The sequence below is a fragment of the Mytilus trossulus genome, chromosome 1, assembly GCF_036588685.1.
Source record: "Mytilus trossulus isolate FHL-02 chromosome 1, PNRI_Mtr1.1.1.hap1, whole genome shotgun sequence".
NCBI lineage: Eukaryota > Metazoa > Mollusca > Bivalvia > Mytilida > Mytilidae > Mytilus > Mytilus trossulus.
In genome coordinates, this window is record NC_086373.1 from 109444679 (window position 1) to 109469919 (window position 25241).

At 30.9% G+C, this 25241-nt stretch overlaps 1 protein-coding gene across 3 annotated transcripts; it reads right to left on the reverse strand.

The window, feature by feature from the left end:
• Positions 1-4568: 4568 nt before the first annotated feature.
• On the reverse strand, positions 4569-23017 carry LOC134697262 (syntaxin-7-like). 3 transcript variants are annotated; one of them, XM_063559444.1, is made up of 12 exons: positions 22982-23017; positions 21383-21477; positions 20246-20320; positions 19802-19871; positions 19370-19463; positions 18989-19129; positions 18213-18256; positions 17639-17729; positions 17040-17112; positions 15322-15404; positions 7205-7304; positions 4569-6863 (listed from the first exon to the last, which is right to left on the reverse strand). In XM_063559444.1, the coding sequence occupies exons 2-11, from the start codon at positions 21444-21446 to the stop codon at positions 7209-7211; spliced, it is 831 nt and encodes a 276-aa protein (XP_063415514.1). In that variant the 5' UTR covers positions 21447-21477; positions 22982-23017; the 3' UTR covers positions 4569-6863; positions 7205-7208. The 3 variants fall into 3 exon arrangements, with proteins under 3 accessions (XP_063415514.1, XP_063415499.1, XP_063415506.1); XM_063559429.1 differs by lacking the exon at positions 7205-7304; XM_063559436.1 differs by lacking the exons at positions 7205-7304; positions 22982-23017 and adding an exon at positions 22824-22958.
• Positions 23018-25241: the final 2224 nt, after the last annotated feature.

Here is a 25241-nt window from a genome sequence, read left to right on the forward strand (position 1 = left end):
TGCATATTACAGTAGAAATGAATAGATGTTTTCTATGTGGTCACTCGATGTAACTTGCATATTACAGTAGAAATGAATAGATGTTTTCTATGTGGTCACTCGATGTAACTTGCATATTACAGTAGAAATGAATAGATGTTTTCTATGTGGTCACTCGATGTAACTTGCATATTACAGTAGAAATGAATAGATGTTTTCTATGTGGTCACTCGATGTAACTTGCATATTACAGTAGAAATGAATAGATGTTTTCTATGTGGTCACTTGAGGTAACTCGCATATTACAGTAGAAATGGATAGATGTTTTCTATGTGGTCACTCGAGGTAACTTGCATATTACAGTAGAAATGAATAGATGTTTTCTATGTGGTCACTCGAGGTAACTTGCATATTACAGTAGAAATGAATAGATGTTTTCTATGTGGTCACTTGAGGTAACTTGCATATTACAGTAGAAATGAATAGATGTTTTCTATGTGGACACTGAGGTAACTTGCATATTACAGTAGAAATGAATAGATGTTTTCTATGTGGTCACTTGAGGTAACTTGCATATTACAGTAGAAATGAATAGATGTTTTCTATGTGGACACTGAGGTAACTTGCATATTACAGTAGAAATGATTAGATGTTTTCTATGTGGTCACTCGAGGTAACTCGCATATTACAGTAGAAATGATTAGATGTTTTCTATGTGGTCACTCGAGGTAACTCGCATATTACAGTAGAAATGCATAGATGTTTTCTAAGTGATCACTCAAGGTCACTCACATATTACAGTAGAAATGAATAGATGTTTTCTATGTGGTCACTCGAGGTAACTCGCATATTACAGTAGAAATGAATAGATGTTTTCTATGTGGACACTGAGGTAACTCGCATATTACAGTAGAAATGAATAGATGTTTTCTATGTGGTCACTCGAGGGAACTTGCATATTACAGTAGAAATGAATAGATGTTTTCTATGTGGTCACTTGAGGTAACTTGCATATTACAGTAGAAATGATTAGATGTTTTCTATGTGGTCACTCGAGGTAACTTGCATATTACAGTAGAAATGATTAGATGTTTTCTATGTGGTCACTCGAGGTAACTTGCATATTACAGTAGAAATGAATAGATGTTTTCTATGTGGTCACTCGAGGTAACTTGCATATTACAGTAGAAATGAATAGATGTTTTCTATGTGGTCACTTGAGGTAACTTGCATATTACAGTAGAAATGAATAGATGTTTTCTATGTGGTCACTCGAGGTAACTTGCATATTACAGTAGAAATGAATAGATGTTTTCTATGTGGTCACTTGAGGTAACTCGCATATTACAGTAGAAATGAATAGATGTTTTCTATGTGGTCACTCGAGGTAACTTGCATATTACAGTAGAAATGAATAGATGTTTTCTATGTGGTCACTCGAGGTAACTTGCATATTACAGTAGAAATGAATAGATGTTTTCTATGTGGTCACTCGAGGTAACTTGCATATTACAGTAGAAATGAATAGATGTTTTCTATGTGGTCACTCGAGGTAACTTGCATATTACAGTAGAAATGAATAGATGTTTTCTATGTGGTCACTCGAGGTAACTCGCATATTACAGTAGAAATGAATAGATGTTTTCTATGTGGTCACTCGAGGTAACTTGCATATTACAGTAGAAATGAATAGATGTTTTCTATGTGGTCACTCGAGGTAACTCGCATATTACAGTAGAAATGAATAGATGTTTTCTATGTGGTCACTCGAGGTAACTTGCATATTACAGTAGAAATGAATAGATGTTTTCTATGTGGTCACTTGAGGTAACTTGCATATTACAGTAGAAATGAATAGATGTTTTCTATGTGGTCACTCGAGGTAACTCGCATATTACAGTAGAAATGCATAGATGTTTTCTAAGTGATCACTCAAGGTCACTCACATATTACAGTAGAAATGATTAGATGTTTTCTATGTGGTCACTTGAGGTAACTCGCATATTACAGTAGAAATGAATAGATGTTTTCTATGTGGTCACTCGAGGGAACTTGCATATTACAGTAGAAATGATTAGATGTTTTCTATGTGGTCACTTGAGGTAACTTGCATATTACAGTAGAAATGAATAGATGTTTTCTATGTGGTCACTTGAGGTAACTTGCATATTACAGTAGAAATGAATAGATGTTTTCTATGTGGTCACTTGCATATTACAGTAGAAATGAATAGATGTTTTCTATGTGGTCACTCGAGGTAACTTGCATATTACAGTAGAAATGAATAGATGTTTTCTATGTGGTCACTCGAGGTAACTTGCATATTACAGTAGAAATGAATAGATGTTTTCTATGTGGTCACTCGAGGTAACTTGCATATTACAGTAGAAATGAATAGATGTTTTCTATGTGGTCACTCGAGGTAACTCGCATATTACAGTAGAAATGAATAGATGTTTTCTATGTGGTCACTCGAGGTAACTTGCATATTACAGCAGAAATGAATAGATGTTTTCTATGTGGTCACTTGAGGTAACTTGCATATTACAGTAGAAATGAATAGATGTTTTCTATGTGGTCACTCGAGGTAACTTGCATATTACAGTAGAAATGAATAGATGTTTTCTATGTGGTCACTCGAGGTAACTCGCATATTACAGTAGAAATGATTAGATGTTTTCTATGTGGTCACTCGAGGTAACTTGCATATTACAGTAGAAATGAATAGATGTTTTCTATGTGGTCACTCGAGGTAACTTGCATATTACAGTAGAAATGAATAGATGTTTTCTATGTGGTCACTCGAGGTAACTCGCATATTACAGTAGAAATGAATAGATGTTTTCTATGTGGTCACTCGAGGTAACTTGCATATTACAGTAGAAATGAATAGATGTTTTCTATGTGGTCACTCGAGGTAACTTGCATATTACAGTAGAAATGAATAGATGTTTTCTATGTGGTCACTTGAGGTAACTTGCATATTACAGTAGAAATGATTAGATGTTTTCTATGTGGTCACTCGAGGTAACTTGCATATTACAGCAGAAATGAATAGATGTTTTCTATGTGGTCACTTGAGGTAACTTGCATATTACAGTAGAAATTAAAAGGTGTTTTCTATTTTTAACTCGAGGTAATATGCATTTTAAATTCTGAATGAATATGTGTTTTTTTATGTGATTGCCCTGAAACTGTGTGGTAAATAATCAAGTATGTTGTTTGATTCAAGGTGTTTCATGATGTGCTCTAGTATTTAACAGGGAAAAACACATTAGTGAGATTGATTTACAGTTCCGTGCTTGATGTTTATCACTTATTTTTAAACAGACATAACGTTGTGTGATCCCAATAAAGATGTACTTTTCCTGTCTTTGTTGATTGTGTTATAAGAAAAGAACGTCTGTCTGTGCAAAATTATTGTTTTCTTTGACCATTATTCTTACTATGTTATCTGGAAGGCAGTAAATTTTTTCTACAATTGTATTTTTAATTTGTTTGATATATTTAGGTGTTTACCATCATGATTTCCTTTCTAAATTTGGATATATGTGAGCTTTTTTATAGGCTTCAAGTTTGAATCTTTCCATGGTAGTCTTGATCTGCAACAAATATATACAAGTTCCATGACAAATATACCATATAGTTTGTATGAATGAGGCAGTAACCCAACAACACAAAGCACACTTAGTCATTTATATAGGGTCTTCAACAATATGCCTAGTGTCTACAGAATATGCCAAGTGTCTTCACTAAGCTAGGTATCTATTCAATATGTCAACTGTCTATACAATATGCCAACTGTCTATACAATATGCCAACTGTCTATACAATATGTCAACTGTCTATACAATATGTCAACTGTCTATACAATATGCCAACTGTCTATACAATATGCCAACTGTCTATACAATATGTCAACTGTCTATACAATATGTCAACTGTCTATACAATATGCCAACTGTCTATACAATATGTCAACTGTCTATACAATATGCCAACTGTCTATACAATATGCCAACTGTCTATACAATATGCCAACTGTCTATACAATATGTCAACTGTCTATACAATATGCCAACTGTCTATACAATATGTCAACTGTCTATACAATATGTCAACTGTCTATACAATATGCCTCAGTTATGTAGAATAAAGTCTGAACTAATAGTCATGCTGGCCTTCACCAAAAAATGTGTACCAAACAATGAATCTTTTTAATTAATATGACTAGTTATTTCACATTTTTTTGAAACAATTGACCAATCACAATTCAAAAATGACCCTGTTTCATACTATGTTTTCCTTTTGATTGCAAAAAATTAAAGGAATAAAAAGATAATTCTGAAGAGAAAATTTGCTTAGATTTTTTTTAACTTTTCATTTATTTTAATTTACAAATATTTTTTCAACTTTCTTCATACTTCATATCACAATTTTGTTTTGTTTTGTTTGTGTGTGTGTGTGTCTGGAGAGTAAAGAGTGTGTATTAAACACAACTGCATACTACACATGACTCAAAACGGTAATCACACAAAGACAAATATGACAAAGTGGCAAGAAGATGACCTGATAAGAAAAACTCTATACAGTATATCACATTTATTTTATACAGTCTATAACAAAACATAATAACAACCAAATGTGTATTGATATAATTACCTAACATTTAATATACAGACTTATTGCACCAATCATACTCATTCATAACCAGGAATGTCAATCATATACATTGTATCTCAAGTTAAAAACAGTACCTGTTAAGGAAATCATATATCTCAAGATACAAAAAGTACCTGTTAGGGAAATCATATATCTTAAGTTACAAAAAGTACCTGTAGGGATATAAATTATTGTGCTACTGGAAATCTTATTTCTTGGATAAGTTTTGGTTTATGTTGCTTTCTGTCCTAAAGGTAGTAGTAACATTATAGCATGTATAATAATTTGAAATAGCTATACTTGAAAACAGTAATTATCATCAACATCTGATTCAGTTTGGTTAGAATTATAACTTAAGCTAGTACATATTCCAAACACCTACTTTTATTCACCATTTAAAGACTGGAACGTAAATAGAATTACTATCAATATGATGTGTTTTTGTCTTTGATAAACTTGGGTAATAAAATCTTAAATGACTTAGTCTCAAAGCCAATAAAGGCTATCATAGACTAGTTTTTGATGATATAATAAAGGATGCGATTTAAATGAGTTTATTTAGCTATGAATTTTGATTACAACTTAAATCTAATTTCAAATCTAGTTCGTCACAGACATACACTTAACAAAATAAATATTTTAAATGCATCAAATACCTAACAGAGATTGTACTTTCTCAATAATTCTAACTGTCTCTTGATTTTGAGAATTTTACCACTCAAGCTTAATCGTCATACTGTTCTGTTGATACTAATCGTTAAACTAATTTGTAGGTCAGTATTTACTAGAACAAAATACATCATAAAACTGTCGTACAGTTCTGAGAAAAAAATCAAATATGATACAATCATATCACACACAAAATTAAATTTACTAGTAATAGAGAACAGTTTATTATATGCTAGATACAAAACTTCATATAACATTCACACACAGAAATAAGTTTATCAACATTCTATATGGTATTCTCTTAAAATAATATATAATAATGGTAACAATGTGGGGTCTATAAATATAAAGACAAAATTATCTATAATGATCTGTGGAATTGTTCACGTCTTATTATTATAGAGAATGGTCAAGGTGTTCTTTGTTCTTTTACAACAATTTAAAAACTGAATTTCCAATATTGACGGATGGATGGTGTTTAGCAACACTCTCAGCATGTGTTGGGTTCATCATGGTGGTCACTTCTTGGAGGATGGAGCAGCATAACATAGAAAGAATCATGGACACTTGGTCGGGAAAACTAGTAATCCTAGTCAATCAAGATAGGAGTCTACACAATTACTATGAGCTGGGTTAGAACTCACAACTTCTTAGTGACAGACTAGTTATTGCTGTAGATGAATTACTCAGACCACTCGACCACAGATGCCCTAATTAAACAAAATATAGTATTGCCAAGATAAAATTTCAATTTCATGTCTTATTTGGATAATTGTGAGTTATAATTTGAATAAATGCACTGTAAAAACTACAAACTAAGGGGGGTAACTAACATTGAAAAGTTAATAATCTTCCACTAGCCCAAAAAGTGCATTAGTTTTGGAACTACCTTTCTATAGACAAAGGTACAAGGTAATTTTTTGGCGACAAATGAACTTAAGCACTTCATTTAAACTAGTGGAAAATATAATGAATGAATTACATTAAAACTCCAATCACTTCAAGCATTATTTTGTAAATGCATATAGTAATACACGTTCCTTGGTGAACTCTGCTAAGGGACTATGGTATAATCAATATCATAAACAAAGAGACCAAGATCACCATTTTGTTGATTTTAAATCATGTCAATGGCCAATATACCTGACATTTGATTTACAATTTTATATAAAAGTCTGCTTTAACAGAACATCCAGTGTTATAATATGTAAATGTTATTAAATAAATTATAAATGACATGATATGGAACATCTTCCATTACACTAAATCAGTCCATACGAAAATTAAGCTAAACAAACATTGTTTTCATTTTAAACAGATATTTTGATACTTCTTGGTAATATATTGGAATTTCTTTTGAACAAAATGTTAACGTAATTCTTGACAAAGCTGTCTCCTCACTGTTTGACATGGGTATCGTTGTGTGCAGACTGAGTTACTTCCCTTGGGTAAAGTTAGTCTGTTTTTGTAGCAGCCCAGATGATAAGAATGAGGAATATTAGAACAACCAAGAGAATTACAATAATTATACACTTCTTCCTTCTGCTTTTCTTCTACAAATAGAAAATTAAGTTTCATTATTCTGAAATATCGTTACTAGTTTTGTCTTTTTCCAATACAAAATAATTGTGTGATTTAAGAAATGATTCTCATATAAATAATGTTTATTTTTGTTTCAATATGTGTCAGATATATATCCTCTCTTTTTTTTAAATGAGTTTTGTCCAAAAATGTATCACCCAGAGATGAGTGGTATTAAGGTATCTAATAATAAACTAAACAAAAACAAAACAAAATAAGTTTAAATAAAGCAAAAAAATAAATGTTTTTTTTAACTAAAAGCAGCAAATAATCCTGTTTTTTTTTACACTGTAGCAGATTTATATATGCCTACCTGATTACTTCTTTAATGTAACAATTAATATAATGGCTACAACTGCTATTATCACAAACACTATAACCAGGCAGATACATTTTTTTCTTCGTGCCTTACTCTGAAATAAACAAGTGCTTCAACTAACATGCAAAAATAAACAGACAGAAATAAACAAACAGTTTTAAGAAAACATAGAAATAAACAAACAGTTTTAAGAAAACATAGAAATAAACAAAAAGGTCCAAATAAAAAATAAACAAATAAATAAATAGGTCAGACTAATTATATGGAAATAAACAAATAGGTCAAACTAAATATATAGAAATAAAGAGATACAAAAAAAATATAATCAAATTGAAAGACAGTCATATGCACAATGCTAAAATTCTCACATACAAAAATAAAAGCCAGGCCACCGTTTCACAAAGCCTTCGTAAGTTTACGTGTCATCGTAAGCCCATCGTAAATAAATCGTAGGATTTACAGACGTTTCACAAAGCCATCGTAAGTTAAGATGATCGTAAATAATGCCTTAATCCTATGCGTAACATTACTACAGCTATACCCAGTCGTAACTCCATCGTAGCTTTTCTACGAAAATGAATTAATCCATTTGCAGCGTTCTTTATTCTTGGTCAAGATGCCTCAAATGTTAGAAGACAAAGAAGAATCGTCAATATTATAGAACTACACTTAATTAAAGTCTATTTTCGTTTGATTATTTGTATATGCAAGCAACTTTCATAATGCAATTTCCAAATCCTAGGCATTTATAATCACTTTTACTCATCTTATTTCTTACCGGCGTCCGTCTTGACAATTTGATAAATAGGCTTTCTATCACGTCCGCGTTCTGGCCCCGGCGCCATAAAACTTTTTTTTGCTGAGTAAAAAAATATTCTCAGAATGAATTATTTTACTCAGCTAAGAATGAGAACTTTTTTATCCGCCATAAAAAAATATTCTCAACGTTGAGAATATTCTCAGCTGAGTATTTTTTTTCTCAGTTGAGAATTTTTTTCTCAGTGATGTAAGGGGTAAAATAGATGTTTGAAAACTAAAAAGTGTACCAAACTTCGCAAAAACGCAGGTTTTATCTCTTTATTAACAATGTAAAACATAAAAAAAAATCAATGATGGATGAAATGACAAGTAGCATTTTGTACGCATAGGTAACATAAATAATTTGTGGACAATTGTTTGAAATAAAAGACAAAGATCTCAAAATATTTAAGTTATTTACCAGTATCTTGTTATAAATATATATAACTTTTTAATGAGTTTCATTTTTTTAATTTTTTTTTTAAAGATTATGTCTCTGTTAAAACATTACACATTAAGACATAATAATGGTATTCCTTAATTATATATGTCTCTGATTATACCATAGTTTATTCCAAATTATTTCATTCTGGAAAACTAGACAAAGTTGAAAACTGCATAGATTTGTTAAGCATGTAATATGCGTGGAATGGTCTATTCTAAAATTAAATAAACACCTAGTTTGAAGATAATTTTTACATCCAACAGATTTATATCGGTGCCAACATTTATTTTCATACAACTTCTGTCTAAGATGCACGTTTTAATGATGATGTTTTATTAATAATGGCGAAATCTTCGAAATTTTATCTCCTTGGAATGTAATATGCGTTGACGTTTATGTGAAGGGTGCTTTCTTTCACGTCCGCACTTCTATCGAGTATGGCATGCCAAATAAACAATAAGACGGATCAATAACATACATTATGAATTCAGACGACACATTAGAAGACACTATGTGACATTTTTTAGTTAATTGTTTATAACTTTTTTTTCTCAGATCTATAAACAAAAAAAAACAAAAAAAAACACAACAAAAAACCAACAAACCGGATATTTTTATAATATGAAAGCAAGTAAATAATTGTAATCAATATTCAAGGTACATGTATGTAACTTTTAATATAAATTTGATACAGAATTTTAAGCGATTTAATAACTAATCAAGTAGTCATAAAAATTGCTCAGCAAGCAGCATAATGAGGTGAATATCATATTGCACAGGAAGAGAAATTGAACATACGACGTGGTGTGAGAAGGCATGACATATATATTGCCCATTTCATTTATTAAAAACACCAAGTGTTCAAACATTCTTTTTCAAAAATAAATACAGTTAAATAGAACAAACTGCAAAACTATCCGTCACAATGATATATGAGGGTCTTTATAAGGAGTAAGGGGAATTGGGGGTTGGTTTTTTTTTCGTATTTTGTAAGAAATATTTATTCTGTAAAATTCTTCTGTTCTGATCGTGCATATGGGAATTTCCTTCTGTATCATGATTTTCACATGATAGATTTTTCGTCTATATCTCCCCTGAATCTGTTACTGTACTGCACAAATTAGACATTTATCAATTTCATACCTGTTTAAAACCAAACAGGGGGGGGGGGGGGAATTATTTTACATCTTAGTAATAATTTGAATATCTAAGAAATAACAGTAGAAATGGTGACATTAGGTATATTTGATTATACATATATTTGGTTTGTAGATATGAGGTACCAATATTGCAATATTATTAAGGTACCTGATGCAGTAGTAAATTGTAAAAAGTAGATATAAGAGAGATTAATCTAAAAAGAAAGAAAAAAACCGACCACATAAACTATATTTTATCCTTGTTAGGCCCAACTGTCTAACATAATATCAATTATTGTCTATATCTCAAATACTTTGGAGAATATTAAATTAAAAAATATATTTAACATTTATTGCGTGTGTTAGTGAAGAAAAAAGTTATATGTACCTCTAAAAAGTTCAAATACAATGGTTTCCGTTCTAGAACATCAGTCAAATAGCCCTAACAAAAAAAATGTTCGCTCAAATATGCGATGCCCTCTAAAATGTGGATAATTTCTTATAACAAAGGAGCAGTGAAGCTGTTTCACACTAGAATAAAAAAAGTATTTCAATCTTTTCTTAAATTCATAGTATCATAGAGCTGTATGTACTTTTTTTTGTTTGTTTTAGCAACAGTTTGATTGAATAATTTAAATCAATCAACAAATTATGAACTCTGGAAAAAAGCCTGAAACCTCAATTTTTACAGTTTTTGACAAAATTGAGTAATTATTCTACAAAATATATGAAAAAGACGACGTTAGCCAAACAAAAATTTTGGACTTAATAAATATGTGTATGCTCTTTTTGGATACAACTTGGTTTGTGTAGAATAGTGACGTTCTTCAAAATTAAAAAAAATATTATTAACAATTGTAATTTTATATCAAATACCCTAAATAGCAACATTTAAGAATTTTTTTTATACTTAAGTATGCTATTGGCCATACTCAAATATTTAAGAATATTCTTAACTTTGAGTAAAAAAATCTGAGAATCTTTTTTATGGCGGTGTATTTTGCTGAGAATAAAAAAATTGAGAAAATTCTCAGGCTGAGTAAAAAAACTGTACTCAAATAGTTTTATGGCGCCGGGGCCTGAAATCTATTTATAATTATATCACTACAGACACAGTGGTAATCGATAAAACGTTTATAGAAGGATGTTTTATTCCCATTTTCAAGTTATGTGTACAATATAAATCTGAAATCAGTGTTTCACATTCAAAGCAGATAATAATTATTCTTTGTAATTTCGGCCAAAAAAGAAATGTATTTTTTAAAATAAGAATATCGCAATAAATATCTGACTGTAATTAGTTTCGTGGTTATAGATGGAACTTATTGCAACTATTAAGATATATATTATATATGCCTTTCGAGTGACTATTTTTGGATCGAATTTAATGTAGATCATATATACCAAAACTAATAGAGGGTAAGCTGCAGATCAATAAGACTTTGTGTAGATGTGACATGTCTTAAAAAAATTAATACAGTAGAAAAATAATTTGGAAAAGGGGGGGGGGGGGGGTTTCAGATTGAAAAGTGAAGCATTTTTTTCTGTTTACTTTATTATTTAATAGATCGAAACAAGTGCCCCTGCACATCTCTCCTCAGTCCGTCTTCTTTTAAGTATATATGTTATTTAGGGAAAGAAAGACAATTATTCTATACACAATAGCCGTTTTAGCTATACAAAACAGCTAGTTGGAAATGTAGGTAATACATTAATAAAACAGCAATCAAATGACAAAGACGAACTAAGGACATCCAGAAGGCAACATAGTATAGTATAGTTTTCAACAATATAGATAGATGTCTATGTTCCAGACCATATGAGTATTTGTACCGTACGCGTACTTTTTCAAAATACGCGGCATACGTCGGACTGTTCGCATACGGTCTGTCAGATTTTAAGGTCAAGTTTTAATACAAATAAATATATTACAGATCAACACGACATAAATCTCGAATTGATATAAAAAGTTAAATTGTAATTGGAATAAAAACTTATTGTTTTGACTATTTTAATAGGTCTCGTTAATTTAATATGGTAAGCGTCTGTATTTAGCATGAAATACAATATTGCTCACTAGATTGAAGCCGACAAAATGTGGATGAAAAGTTTTTAGAATTTTTAGGATTTTTATCTAGAAAAAAAGTAAAAACAGCTAGTGAGACAACAGGTCAATTTCTCGTTTTAATATAAAAATAAAATTTGATAGAAACGATACAAAAAAAACCACATTAAATAGCAACTCTCCAAATAATGTAACAATCTAGGAAAAAAAGGAAGAAGTCTAAATGTAAAAAAAGTTAATAATTTAAAATTACCAATTTTTAAATACATAAACGCGTATTTCCCGCTTTACGTAACACTACAAGAAACTTTCCTAGGAGCCGTGGATTGCGAAATGTCGTCTGTATATTTCTAAAATATTTACGTAAATTGATGGCGTCGTGTGTTAAAACATTTATCGGCCAATCAAATCGGTATATATTATTTAATATTCACGGTTGGGAACCCCTCTAATCCGAACTCCTGCGTCGTAAAAATTACAAGCTTTGCATATTCTTTAGCTTTTATATACTTAGTAGGCAACCCTTTTTGTTGGTTGGTTGTATCATAATATTCTAATGCACCGATTTTTAAAAGAGACCACCAAAACTCTACTTGTGGATACTCTTATAGTATTAAGCATCCTATCCCATTAATAGGCGCTTGAATACTAGTATCAGATATTTATTTGAAATAACCCAAGATATCTGAGTTTGTGAATGAGGTGAATGTTTGGTATGATTGCCAATGAGACAACTACCCACAAAATGACTCAAACATTAACAACTATAGGTCACCGTACGGCTTTCAACAATGAGCAAAGTCCATACCGCATAGTCGGCTATAAAAGGCCCCGATAAGACTGTAAAACATATCAAACGAGAAAACCAACGGCCTTATTTATGTAAAAAAAAAATGAACGAAAAACAAATATGTAACACATAAACAAACGACAACCGCTTATTTACAGGCTCCTGACTAGGGACATGCACATTAAATAATGTGGTGGGGTTAAACATGTTAGCGGAATCCCAACCCTCCCCCTAACCTGGCCCGGACAGTGGTATAACAGTACAACATAAGAACGAACTATAAACATCAGTTGAAAAAGGCTTAACTCCTCAGATGGACAAAAATACATGTGGACAAGGCCGGATACTTATACATCCGATACAACAAGTCACAATGAATAGATCTGAGAGTACTTCGATTCTTTATAATTTGAAAATTTATATTCTTTCGCCGGAATGATTCCTACGTCCTAAGTTTCATATTTGAGAGATCCATGATTATTGATTCCAATTTAAAAAAAAACAACAACAAAAAATATATTTTATATATAGGTCTGGAAGACGAATGCTTTTTGGGGGGTTGGGGAAAACCTATTTTTCACTTTCACTACAAATAAAAGTTAAAAAAAATAAAATTAAAATCCTTCAAAGCGATTTTTATATAAGCATTTTTTTAAATATTGGGCTATCAATAATAAACCTAATCTGTTCTGATGATAAAATGTTTACTTTGTCAGATTCCAGATAACTCTTAATGTCGGATAACTAATAATGCTGTACATGTTATAAAACTTTATGCTCAGCGCTAGCTTCTCATTACTTTTCCCTCATATATTACAAACTAGATAATAAAATTGAGAATGGAAATGGGGAATGTGCCAAAGAGACAACAACCCGACCAAATAAAAAAAAAAAAACAACAGCAGAAGGTCACCAGATATATCTAATTTCATCTAATCTACTGCTTAAATTGTTACAAATAAGCTAAGTTAAATTATTTATATTTTCTGTGTTTCGTTTCAATCAAACATTTAACAAAATTGATAAATGGTTTAATTTGTGTAGTGCAAATTCCCCCCCTTTTCATTGCCCCTTATCTAAAACCCTCACTGTGTCGGATAGTTTCGTTGAATATATTTGACTGTTTTTTGTCTCCAAAAAGAATATTGGTACAATGTATTTTAAATTACTGACAAGGTGAACATAAAAAAAAATATTGCTTAACTCACGTCAAAGTTTGCTATGTATTCTAAACAAATTAAAATCGTAAAAATAATAATTTGTGTTTAACCCATTCAATACTGAAAAAGAATCTCACTAAAAATATGGCCAAATAAACAATTAAACTTCAGACATTTCTGCATCTTATGGTATCTATTTTATAAAAATCACTCGTAGACTTACTTGGTAATATTTTTTTGAAAAATACCGATTTAGTTCAAATGATCGGACATTTTTTGAGTAAGAATTCACTTTTGTCCTATGACTGTAAGCGTCATTTATCTTGAATTAATATTGAAAACGGACTAAAATTCTTTAGTTGTATTAATGTTGATATACAAATATCGCCATAATTCGCCATCCATAATAATTATTTAAAAAAATGTTTATTTGGCACGCCATACTCGATAAAAGTGCGGACGTGAAAGAAAGCACTCTTCTCGGTTTACGATACACTTACGATGATAAACACGACGTAACTTGCGATCATTTTAGTAGTTCTTTACGATGCCTTTGTGAAACACACGTAACGGGAACGTAGAACCACACGTAAACTGATACGATCATCGTAAGTTAAGAAGGCTTTCTGAAACGGTGGCCAGAAGTTTGTCTTGTTGGGAACCATATTGTCTTACTGTATCAGCTGCAGAAGTATTTGTTCTTAAATCAAAATGGCAGGCATCTTGCACCATATCTCAAAGTTGGATTTTTTTATTTGGAAGGTTTGATGGATTACAAATTTATCTAGTTTCACTTTTTTTTTGTTTGATGATTGATTAATGGAATTCAAAGAAAACAGATAGGTCAAACAGAAACAGAAAAAGTCGATGAGGAGTCTTTATCAAATATATGGATTGTCTAACCTGTCTATCATCCAAAATATACATCAATATAAAGTGTTAACAGAAGACCAACTGTCCAGGACATTGCAGCGGTACAGTTCTAAACTCTGAAGCATGCAGTACAAAGGGTCATGCAGAAATTGTCAGAACATTGCTTAGAGCAATTCTTCACTTAACAGTTTATAAACCTGACAAGAAAATAGTTGCATATATGTATGAATGAAGGAGTAAAAACCCCTTACCCTATTGGAACCTTTCTCCCCGTGGTTTGAGTTATTACTCTGACCAACTTCAGAAATACAACCTTGATCTGGATTACTGTCCTTATCAACTACAGATATATCTTGTTCTGATGTATTTTGGTGTAGTACAGACACTTGTTCTTTGGTGTCTTTGGTCTGTACCTTATGGTACGGCATAAATAAAATTGGACCTCAACTTCATTTTGATTTAAAATATTTTAGTGTTTACATAATTTTATATCTTTTTTTTTCCCTTTCACTCCACAGAGAGACACAATTCATTCTATGTTACAGACCCTCATCCTCTCACTAATATATATGTTGCTTTTGGTTTGATTTTCCCTCATAAAAACCAATAATTTAATATTTTCAAATTTATATGAATGAATAATTCCCTTTTTTGAAGCTTTTACATGATATTCAAAACAAATCCATTTCACTGGTAAAAATTGAACAGGACACTAGAGCAACCAAAATCTCATTTGGATAAAACATAAATGTATTGTCAGAGAAAGTAAAGAAAGAATATGCATGTTAAATTGTAATAAGTGTAAACCTGACTACACAATTTAACCATGTAGATATAATACCTGATATGTTGAAGCACTAGCTAGTTGTTTATTGCCTTCATGGACTTGTATTTGTGCTGTCTCTACATTAGCTTCTATACTATCTGTAATATAAATCAGAAACAATTACATATGTTTGTTGAATACAGTAATGGCATATGATTGAGAAACATGTTATCTGTTATATAAACATCTCTTGAAGTCAGCAATAATATAATTTTCATATTTAGGGGAAACAACCTTATCCATTTTCAATACTTGCCTATCACCTTGTTTATAGACCAGTGATCTAAGTTATGATTTATAAGTTAAGTTATAAAGCATATATATGTAATATATTGAAGTCTGTACTTTGACCTTATATGGTTGAACTTTACAAATTGTGACTTGGATAGAGAGATGTCTAATTGGGTCTCATACCACATCTTCTTATACTGTGAAGTATTTTTATTCATGTGGTACCAAATTTCATGGTTTTCGTGGATGTCTTTATCCACAAATTTAAGTGTTCAACGAAATAAAACAACCATTGTCCAAATCAAGACATGGAAAGATCACCATCGGTAGATTTGACTACTGATATGATCTAGAGAATATATTGAATAACACCAAATCTGAGAATATTTTTATTCTGAGAGCAGTTTAATTTAGGTGACATGTTTATTGCCTAATTAACACCTTTCATTGGTCTTTAATCTGTTGATCACTTTATCATGGGTTAATTAGTGTTATCATTACGATTTACACGTGTCAATGTTTACTTTGCAATTTCCTTCAATCCAGACTACCGTATAGCGGGTTATTTTCGCGGGGTGTTTATTTTCGCTTATTTTGGCGGATAAATGAAAATCATGAAAATAAATTCCGCGAAATTTTATGCATACGTTCGGTACTATCTCAACTCTAAAGTGAGAACGATAATTTTTTTCCGGTCGGCAGGTCAATAACGGAATAGTTTAGTTTAACATTATAAATTCCAAAGGGCATTGTACATACATGTATTTTATAAAATCACGTCGTGAGTTTTAATTAAACTGAGTTTCTTTTTCACACATGTAAAAATATCAGTTGTTCATTAAAGTCCGAAGACTTAAATTTCTTTAAACCTAAGAAAATAATACCGGCTGAGAATTCTGAACTTGCTAAAATATTGTTTCCAATTACCAAATGTTTTTATTGTTACTATTAAAATCATCATTTCTTTTAATTTCTTGTATTTATACAGAACTTCAACACAGATGTTTCCAATATTTTCTTCCTGTCAATTTATACAACTTTTTTTAACTGCAATGATTTTAGGAACCGCCAAAATATTTTATTGGGAATTATAAATCCGCCAAAATTTTTCGTATACCTTGTTGCCCCTCAATCGCAAAAATTTACACCCGCGAAAAAATCCCGCTATACGGTATTAGTAACCTTCGTGTTTATAAAGGCTTTAATTTTTAATTTTTATTTAGAAAATTAAAATCCACGAATTTAAAAACCCAGGAACATGTAAATATTGCTCAATCCACAAAAATTGATACCCACGAATTAAAGTACTTTCACAGTATGTACTATTTTGTACCAAGACTATGGTAAATGAACATAACTCTTTTTCTTTATTTAATCTTACTGAATATACAACTTGGACCATGATAGGAATTTTTTAAAGATTAGATTGAAATAGCATGTAACAAATGTTCATTGATAAAACATAAATAAGAATCAGGGGAAGTAACTCTATCAAAACTCACCTAACATATCACCTTGTTCATGGACCAGCATGCCAAGATCTTTAAAGATGTGGTTGACATCTGTTATATCACGCTGAAAGAGATACAATAAATTGATATATCAGAATTGTATCTATGATTGTTGGAAAATCTTTGTGTCAATTACAAACACAATCAAATGAACAGACTTATAGACATAACCTGATTGCACTAGTTTCATTAATCAATAGTGGTTAAAAAATAGTGTCTTTCCAGTTGCCCGACTGACCCTAATCTATAGACTTTAGCTGTAACTATTTTTGAAAAAAAAAAAAAACTCCAAAAAACTTTAAATTTCACTATGATTCGAAACAAAAATTTGTTTCTAATTAGTGTGCTTGGTTTGGCTGATAAAATCCGACCATAAACAAATGTGTATGTCAGTTTAACAATCTTAAACATTTAAACATCTGATCAAGGAATTTTATGATGAGATCTCAGAAAAATAAGGATCTGATCAACGGACACTACTTTTTTGAAGGCATGTAACAGGAAATACATATATGTTTTTTAAATAGATTTGACTTCCTTGCAGTAATCAGTATGATATATTTACTTTTAAGAAAGACTTATTTACTAACCTCTAACTGTTTGATAGCATTTTCTCGTTCTTGAATCATTTCTAAATCAACATCTTCCTCCATTACTAAGACTTGTTTTGTTTGTGAAAATCTGAAAATGATATGTATAAAAATATATAACAGAAACAGTTGAACAACCATGATATTCAGTCAATCAGGTAAGAGTTAAAGTAGAGGTTATAATAATCAAACAGCTGTCATCACAATGTGTTTCTGAGAATTAATTTGCTCTTAAAATGTACTTGTGACTCTGTATGCTCCTGTAAGAGTTCATCTTTGTATCTATACTTGAAACTTTATGAAAATTAAAAATCTTATTTCAAATTTACAATTGATAATTTATCTTTAAACCCATGTGTTCTGAATTCAACATTTCATCCAAATATTTATGAACCCAGAGTCAAATACAATTAATAATGTCTTGACTGATTGCAAGATCTTTATGTGATGTGAAAATTAGTAACATAACAACATGACATGTTATGGCCAATAGAAAAATAAATTATAATCCTAAAAAGTCTACAAACATAAAGAGCGACCAACAAAACAATATAAATACATTCTTTAAACCTACCCAGGTGATGTAAAATCTTCCTGTGGTTCATCTTCAAATGGATACTGAAATCAAATTAATATTTATTTAGTTAGGCATATATTCATATATAGAACAATACAAATTATAAAAAATTGTAAGTAAAAAAACAAAAATTACAAATGCTAACAAATTATCAAAATACATTTATTAATATTTGTCTTTTCTTAAATTCCATTATCTAAAATATAAACAACATTTTCAGTACTTCATAACTAAAGTTTATATATAGCTCTATTGTTCCAGGTGAGAATAGTACCTGTTAAAACCTTTAAACCCATCTGTTTGCACCTGTCATAAGTCAGGAGCCTGATATTCAGTGGATGTCGTTAATTTATTGGTTTAATAAATGTTTCTCGTTTCTTGTTTTTTTATATAGATTAGACCGTTGGTTTTCTGCTTGAAGAGTTTTACACTTGTCATTTTGGGGGCCATTTATAGCTTGCTGTTTGGTGTGAGCCAAGGCTTCATTTTGAAGAATGTTCTTTGACCTATAAAGGTTTACTTTTACAAATTATGACTTGGATAGAGAGTTTTCTCATTGGCACTTATACCACATCTTCTCATATCTATATACATAATATTTTGTTTTCTAGTTTACTACTTGTTCACAGTGTATGTCAATTTTCATTTTCAGATTAAACAAAAAGTTGTATAAAATCAGGATACAAATTGTTTAAAATTCATATCCCTACCAATCGAGGTAAAATATGAGGCAAAATCAATATGAATTATGATTCAAACAATAAATGGTATACCTTTGTTGTTGATGAATGTGCCCTTGCTCTGGCTACACTTGCTTTCTCCTTCTCTGCAGCAGTCCTTTGTGTCGTCTGGAAGTTGGTTAATGCATTACTAAATTCTTCTGTATATCGGTCTTTCTGCATCTTCCATTTTGACTTAATAAAAATAATTTATCTCAATTTAGTGAACAGATTATAAAGCTGAAGGAACAAAATATTCACCAAACAATATTGATCGTTATTTTGTTTATATTACACCTTGCTTACTATTCCAAATTTATTTGTAATGATTGTGGACAGTCAGACACATTTCCATATCCCCAACTCTGCCTGGTGGAAGGGAGCAGTAATTTAACTTTATAATTACAATATATCAGAAGTGTAACAACTTTTTACCTGATCTGCTGGTGATACATGTAATCTTGCAAATGACTTCAGATCTACATTTGTTTCTTTGGCTAGCTGGTTGGTGTAATGTGTTAGCTGATGCCTGTAAAATAATTAAAACCAGACAATATATCAGTTTTAATATTGATAAACCTCCCATCTCTTCATAACTGTATGTTGTATTTTAATAGACATTGTACTGACTACTGAGTATGTCAATTTTTTGTGTTTTGTCTAAAGTTTGATGTTCTGAATTCAGCAATTAAGATTTAAAATTTGTAATTCATCGATAGTTAGCACTGAAATTTTTGGATTATCAAATCCAAAATGTGGCACACCACATATTACACTTTGGAATTTACTGCTGGTGAATATATTCATTTTGTTCTTTCATTTTGAAGCATCCTAGGACTATAACTAACGATGAGTAAAGTTCCTTACACTCTATCTCTGGAGTCTTGAGAGTCTTGTGAAGTTCCAATAACACCAACAAGTCTCTGGATCTGGGATACTGGAAAATAACATTTATATTAAATATAGGGAGCCTCAATTCTATAGAATGTTCCTAACATGTGGCAATACAAAAATTCTGCCTCAGACCTAGCAGGGTTAAATATAGATTCTAACATTGATACCAGTGGATTATCGGATTTATCCAATCGAGATAGTTAAATTATCAATTTTAAAGTCCGAGCCGCCTCGGCGAGGACTTTAAAATTTATAATTTAACTATCGAGATAAATTCACTTACAATGCATTATAGTATTACATGTTTTATGTTTATCCTTTGGTGATTTGATGGGTGAAGGATTCATGCCATATCCTACAGATTATACTGGATATCTATTTGTTTTCTGTGTAATATACATGTACTTGTTTACTCACCATTCTGTGTTATTTTCTGTATATTACTTCCAACAGTATTTGACAATCGGTTAAACTCACTTCCTCCTTCAGAACCTGTTAAATCATAATATTTGTAGAAATGGATTTTTACTAAACACCTCGAACATTTACATGTGGAATGAAAAAGGTGCTTGTATTCATAACAAAGAATCACAGCACACTTACAAAAACAGTACTTTTATAGTTTCTTGCTGTTATTTATGTAAATGTCAACCGTAACATCACAACATAACACTAGAGAAGGACACAGTAAATGACATACACATTTACATTTTCACACAATTTACAAATTGAATGAATTATTTTACATTTACAAATTGAATGAATTAAAAGTCAATACTAAGTACCATCCCTAATGCAATTTCTTATTATGTCACATTACTGTGAATTACCCATTTGTAATCAAAACATGTTAATTATGAAAGTATAAGAACAATTATTTTTTCTTTAATGACCGTACAATGCTGGCATATCCAATCAATATATACATGTACAACATGTATGAGAAAATGATAATGAATTCTGTGTCCCTTGATCATGTATGCCCCTATATTTTTACAGTTATGTCTACGAATATAGTCCCTAATGCGAACAGCGTTTTACATTTGGTTCATACACCTTTCAATTTATTTTCTTCTTTTTCAATATTTTATACTGCAGGGTTCGTTACTCATGCTGTGTGGAGTCAGTAGAATGTGTTCCCATGCCTGTAGTAATGCCCTTATATTTTTACAGTTATGCAGTATGGGCTTTGCTCATTGTTGAAGGCCCTATGGTGACCTATAGGTGTTAATTTGTGTGTCATTTTGGTCTCATGTGGATGAGTTGTGTCATTGGCAATCATACCACATCTTCTTTTTCATATTGTATGATAATTTATCAAGAATTAGTATTCACATTGTACCATAAAATGCCTTATTTTCCTTAATAATTTACAAGCATGAGAGACTTTACATAACATACATTTGTATGTTCGATCAATTCAATTAACCTCTGGCTTCATTCCCAGATTTTTTTACCTTAAATATAAACACATTTTTATTCTTTAAAACAAGGACGTACATGTGTATGTGTCCTTGTTTAAAAGAAGTACTGTAATCATTGTATACATTGTACCTCTACTAGAACCGGCTTGATATGAAGAAAATCCATCAAATTCTCCTCTACCATAGGCAGCCATCTTTTTAAGGTTGAATTATTTTGATCTTATACTAAATAAAAACAAAAAAATGCAAATAAATCACTTTTGCTTCTAGATTCAGATTAAATTAAGCGCAGAAGTATTAAAAATATTGTATTAATCAGGGCCATTCAGGCGTGAACTCATGCTGCAGGTGCTCTTGGCAAGTTAACAGACTCAGGGGTGAACTCATGCTGCAGGTGCACTTGGCAAGTTAACAGATTCGGGGGTGAACTTACATTGTATGCTGCAGGTGCTCTTGACAAGTTAACAGATTCAGGGGTGAACTCATGCTGCAGGTGCTCTTGGCAAGTTAACAGATTCTGTTCCATTTGTAATTATCTGTCAGGGCTCTCTCTTATGTCAAAATTCAATCTCAGGGTTTAGCAAAGAAGCAGCAATTTTGAATACCAATTTTCTAATCTTTAATATGACGTTGTCCTGGTTAAACCCATGACCTCCCAGACTGGAGGTAAGGCCAATACCTTTTCCCTTGATATTGGGACTTCCTAGTTTGATGATAGAAAATGTTTGATGCAGATATAAATATATTTTTGGTATTTAGCTGAATTTTGTCTCCAAATGACTTTAGATTTCATCTGCACCTAATTACCCTCTGACGTCACGCAGCTAATAATCATTTTTAATTCTGAGTAAAATTTTTTGAAATGAGGTGTCAAAGTTTGTGGGTACCTGTATGATTTTACGTAATCAGGTAATGGCGGACAAATTTTCATACAAGTGTTAATATGTCTATTGTTCCAACCATACACCTTATCACTATTTCCGGCTGACCTGGGTGCTTAAACTTTTGATGTCATACAACAATCACTTTTCCATTGTGCATTTCGTGGCGTCAGATATTTTGTTTTAGCCATCAAAATTTTACAGGAACCTGTATAATATCCAGTAATGGCAGACAAATATCGATAAGGTGTATTAAAGTTTATTATGTGAATTAAGTCATCAGACAGATATTTTATACAATTATTGTAAGATGAATTTGTACATGCCATACTACTACTGTACATTAGCTGCAGAACTGTAGCTTTTTGGTCTTTGTGTTATTTTTTTTACTATTTTGCGGACCGTCCACAAATAGTCAAAATATAACATAAGGACCTAAGAGCTATGGTTCCGCAGCTGTACATATTATACCTCTGACTGTTTGACATTTCACCTTTTTGAAATTACTTAGAAACTGACAAGATAATATTATAAAATAGAAATATGTCGAGGTCCCCTTGGTTTTATAAAGAAGTTTTCTTTTTACATTAGTTTGCCTTTACAAAAACAGCACGAAATTCGTTTAAGGCTAAGTTATTTATAAACTGATCAAAACATAAACAGAAACGGAGCTAAAGCTAAATCACCTACTATCTGTATGTGCCGCAATCTTTCTTATTTTACAGCTAAACGTTAAGGTAAATAAGAGATAGAATGATTATGATATGGTTTAAAATTTTAGACATTACTCATAATGATATGACCAATATATTTTTAGAAGAAGCATAATTTTATGCTTCCGTACACACCTCTCAGTAGTGAACCTCCATAATGGTGACGTCATATAAGAGGGATAACTCTAGCGCGAAACAAGGCCAAGCATATAAAAAACATCTCTGCAAAAAAGCTTCCAAGGCAATGTTTTGCATTAGAAAGCTCCTATTCTCAGATAGACTTAATATCTATCCACATTTAAAACTGTTTGAAAGTTGTTTAAAACCTATACTACTTTATTGCAGTGAAAGATGGGCACTTAATATGTTAGTTAAAGATAATTCCAGTCTTGAATGTAGATATTTGTCTTTTTTACCATCAAAAATCCAAATACAATTTGCTAAATATCTTGTTGGTGTAAATAAAGCTGCAGTAAACACAGCAGTTTTAGCAGAAATAGGTATGTTACCTATTGCTATTGATGCTGTTAAGGCTTCGGTGGCTATTGGTGCCATTTGATAAATGCAAAAAAAGATAGTTATGCTTCAAATGCCTATAAATGTAGTTAGAATTTAAATAATGGTTTTGCGGTCAAATTAAAAAATGCTCTTATAAAAATAGGGTTTAATCATGTATGGGAAAATCAATGTACATTCTCTAAGAAATGCCTTATAAAATCTGTAGGTAAAAAATTAGCTGAAATGTATACAGATTTCTGGAAAGACAGTCTTTTTAACGACCAAAATAACCCAAATGGAAACAAATTACGAACATACAGAAAATTAAAAAAAGAATACAAATTAGATTTTTTTTATTAATAGATTTAGATCGATACATGATATCAAATTTTATAAAAATAAGAATAAGTAATAGTTATCTAAATATTGAACAGGGTAGACACCGTAAATTACCGTTGGAAAAAAGATTATGTCCTCTCTGTAAACAGGATGTAGAAGATGAATATCATTTTACTTTAAAATGTCAAATTTTAGAAAAATGTAGGCAAAAACTTTTTCAAGAATTAGAAAATATAATTCCTGATTTCACCAAAATGTCTGATGAGGAAAAATTTGTATTTATGTTTACTTTTAATGAATATGACGTAACTAAAATTATTGTCAACGGAGTAAATGATTTATATGTATTAAGAAACAGCCTAGCTGATAAGAAAAACTAGTGTACGTATAATTTCTTATAGTATTTGTAATGATATATTTTATAACAATTGCATTAATATGAATGTTTGTACTTCGACTTTTAATTTGCAAAGGTATCACCTCCTCCAAAACATTTAAATATATAGTCTTATAAGAATATCAATGTTGTTTAAATTTATATTTTATGTTAGTAATGATTGTCATGTTTGTCCTGGTAACAATCCAATATTTGGATTTTACACCAATAAAATGATTTGATTTGATTTGATTTATAAAAAACAAGTATTAGCTTTCTAAAAAAATCCGTAAGATTTTAGCATAGATAGATCTTTTTAAAGACACTTAAAGGGCACTAGCTACGAGATACATAAAATCAAAAGTATGGGTTTTTTGTTCACTCACTGAAAGTGAAAAAGTGAAATAATTATTCGCTTAAATTAGCAGCAGTAAATGGGCGTATAAAAACCTGAAAAACTTCATTTTTTCAGTACCGAAATGGGAAAAATGTAATAACGCAGTTCTAACTCGTCACCTTAAAATTGAAGATATTAAAACTCTTCAATTATATTGTTCTTTCCTCCGGTTAGATTTTGTTATCTCATTACATTTATTTTATAAGCAAAGGACAACTCTGGATGAAAAGTTATCCGCTATTAGACAACACTAATTGTTATGTCCCACCTACGATAGTAGAGGGGCATTATGTTTTCTGGTCTGTGCGTCTATTCGTTCGTCTGTTCGTTTATTTGTCCATTTGTCTCGCTTTAGGTCCAAGGTTTTTGGCCAAGGTATTTTTTTATGAAGTTAAAGTCCGAACAACTTGAAACTTAGAATTTGTGTGCCCTATAATGTAATATTTCTATTTTAATGCCAAATAAAGATTTTATCATAATTTAACGGTCCACTGAACATAGAAAATGATAGTGCGAGTTGGGCATCCGTGTACTATGGTCACGACATCTATCATAGTATATGCTATATATAATCACATTTGAGTTATTTGTCTATATAGATGATGTTTTACTGCCTCCTGCTTTCGAATACATCAACCCCATTCATGTCTTAGAAAAACTTGAAAAATGAAGCAGAGAGACCTACACTTTTCTAAGGATAAACATTAGAACCTAAGTAGATGTACATAAATTATTTTTAACACAAACAAACCAACTGATAATAAAACATATAAAAACAATTCTTT

Excerpts from the sequence above, each read along its gene's own strand:
- LOC134697262 (XM_063559429.1), bottom strand. The coding sequence starts at position 21,446 with ATGGCTGCCTATGGTAGAGGAGAATTTGATGGATTTTCTTCATATCAA. Across the intron at positions 19,872-20,245 it reads ACAGAAAATAACACAGAATG|TATCCCAGATCCAGAGACTT; the intron begins GTGAGTAAACAA and ends GTTATTTTCCAG. Across the intron at positions 19,464-19,801 it reads CAAGACTCCAGAGATAGAGT|GCATCAGCTAACACATTACA; the intron begins GTAAGGAACTTT and ends ATTATTTTACAG.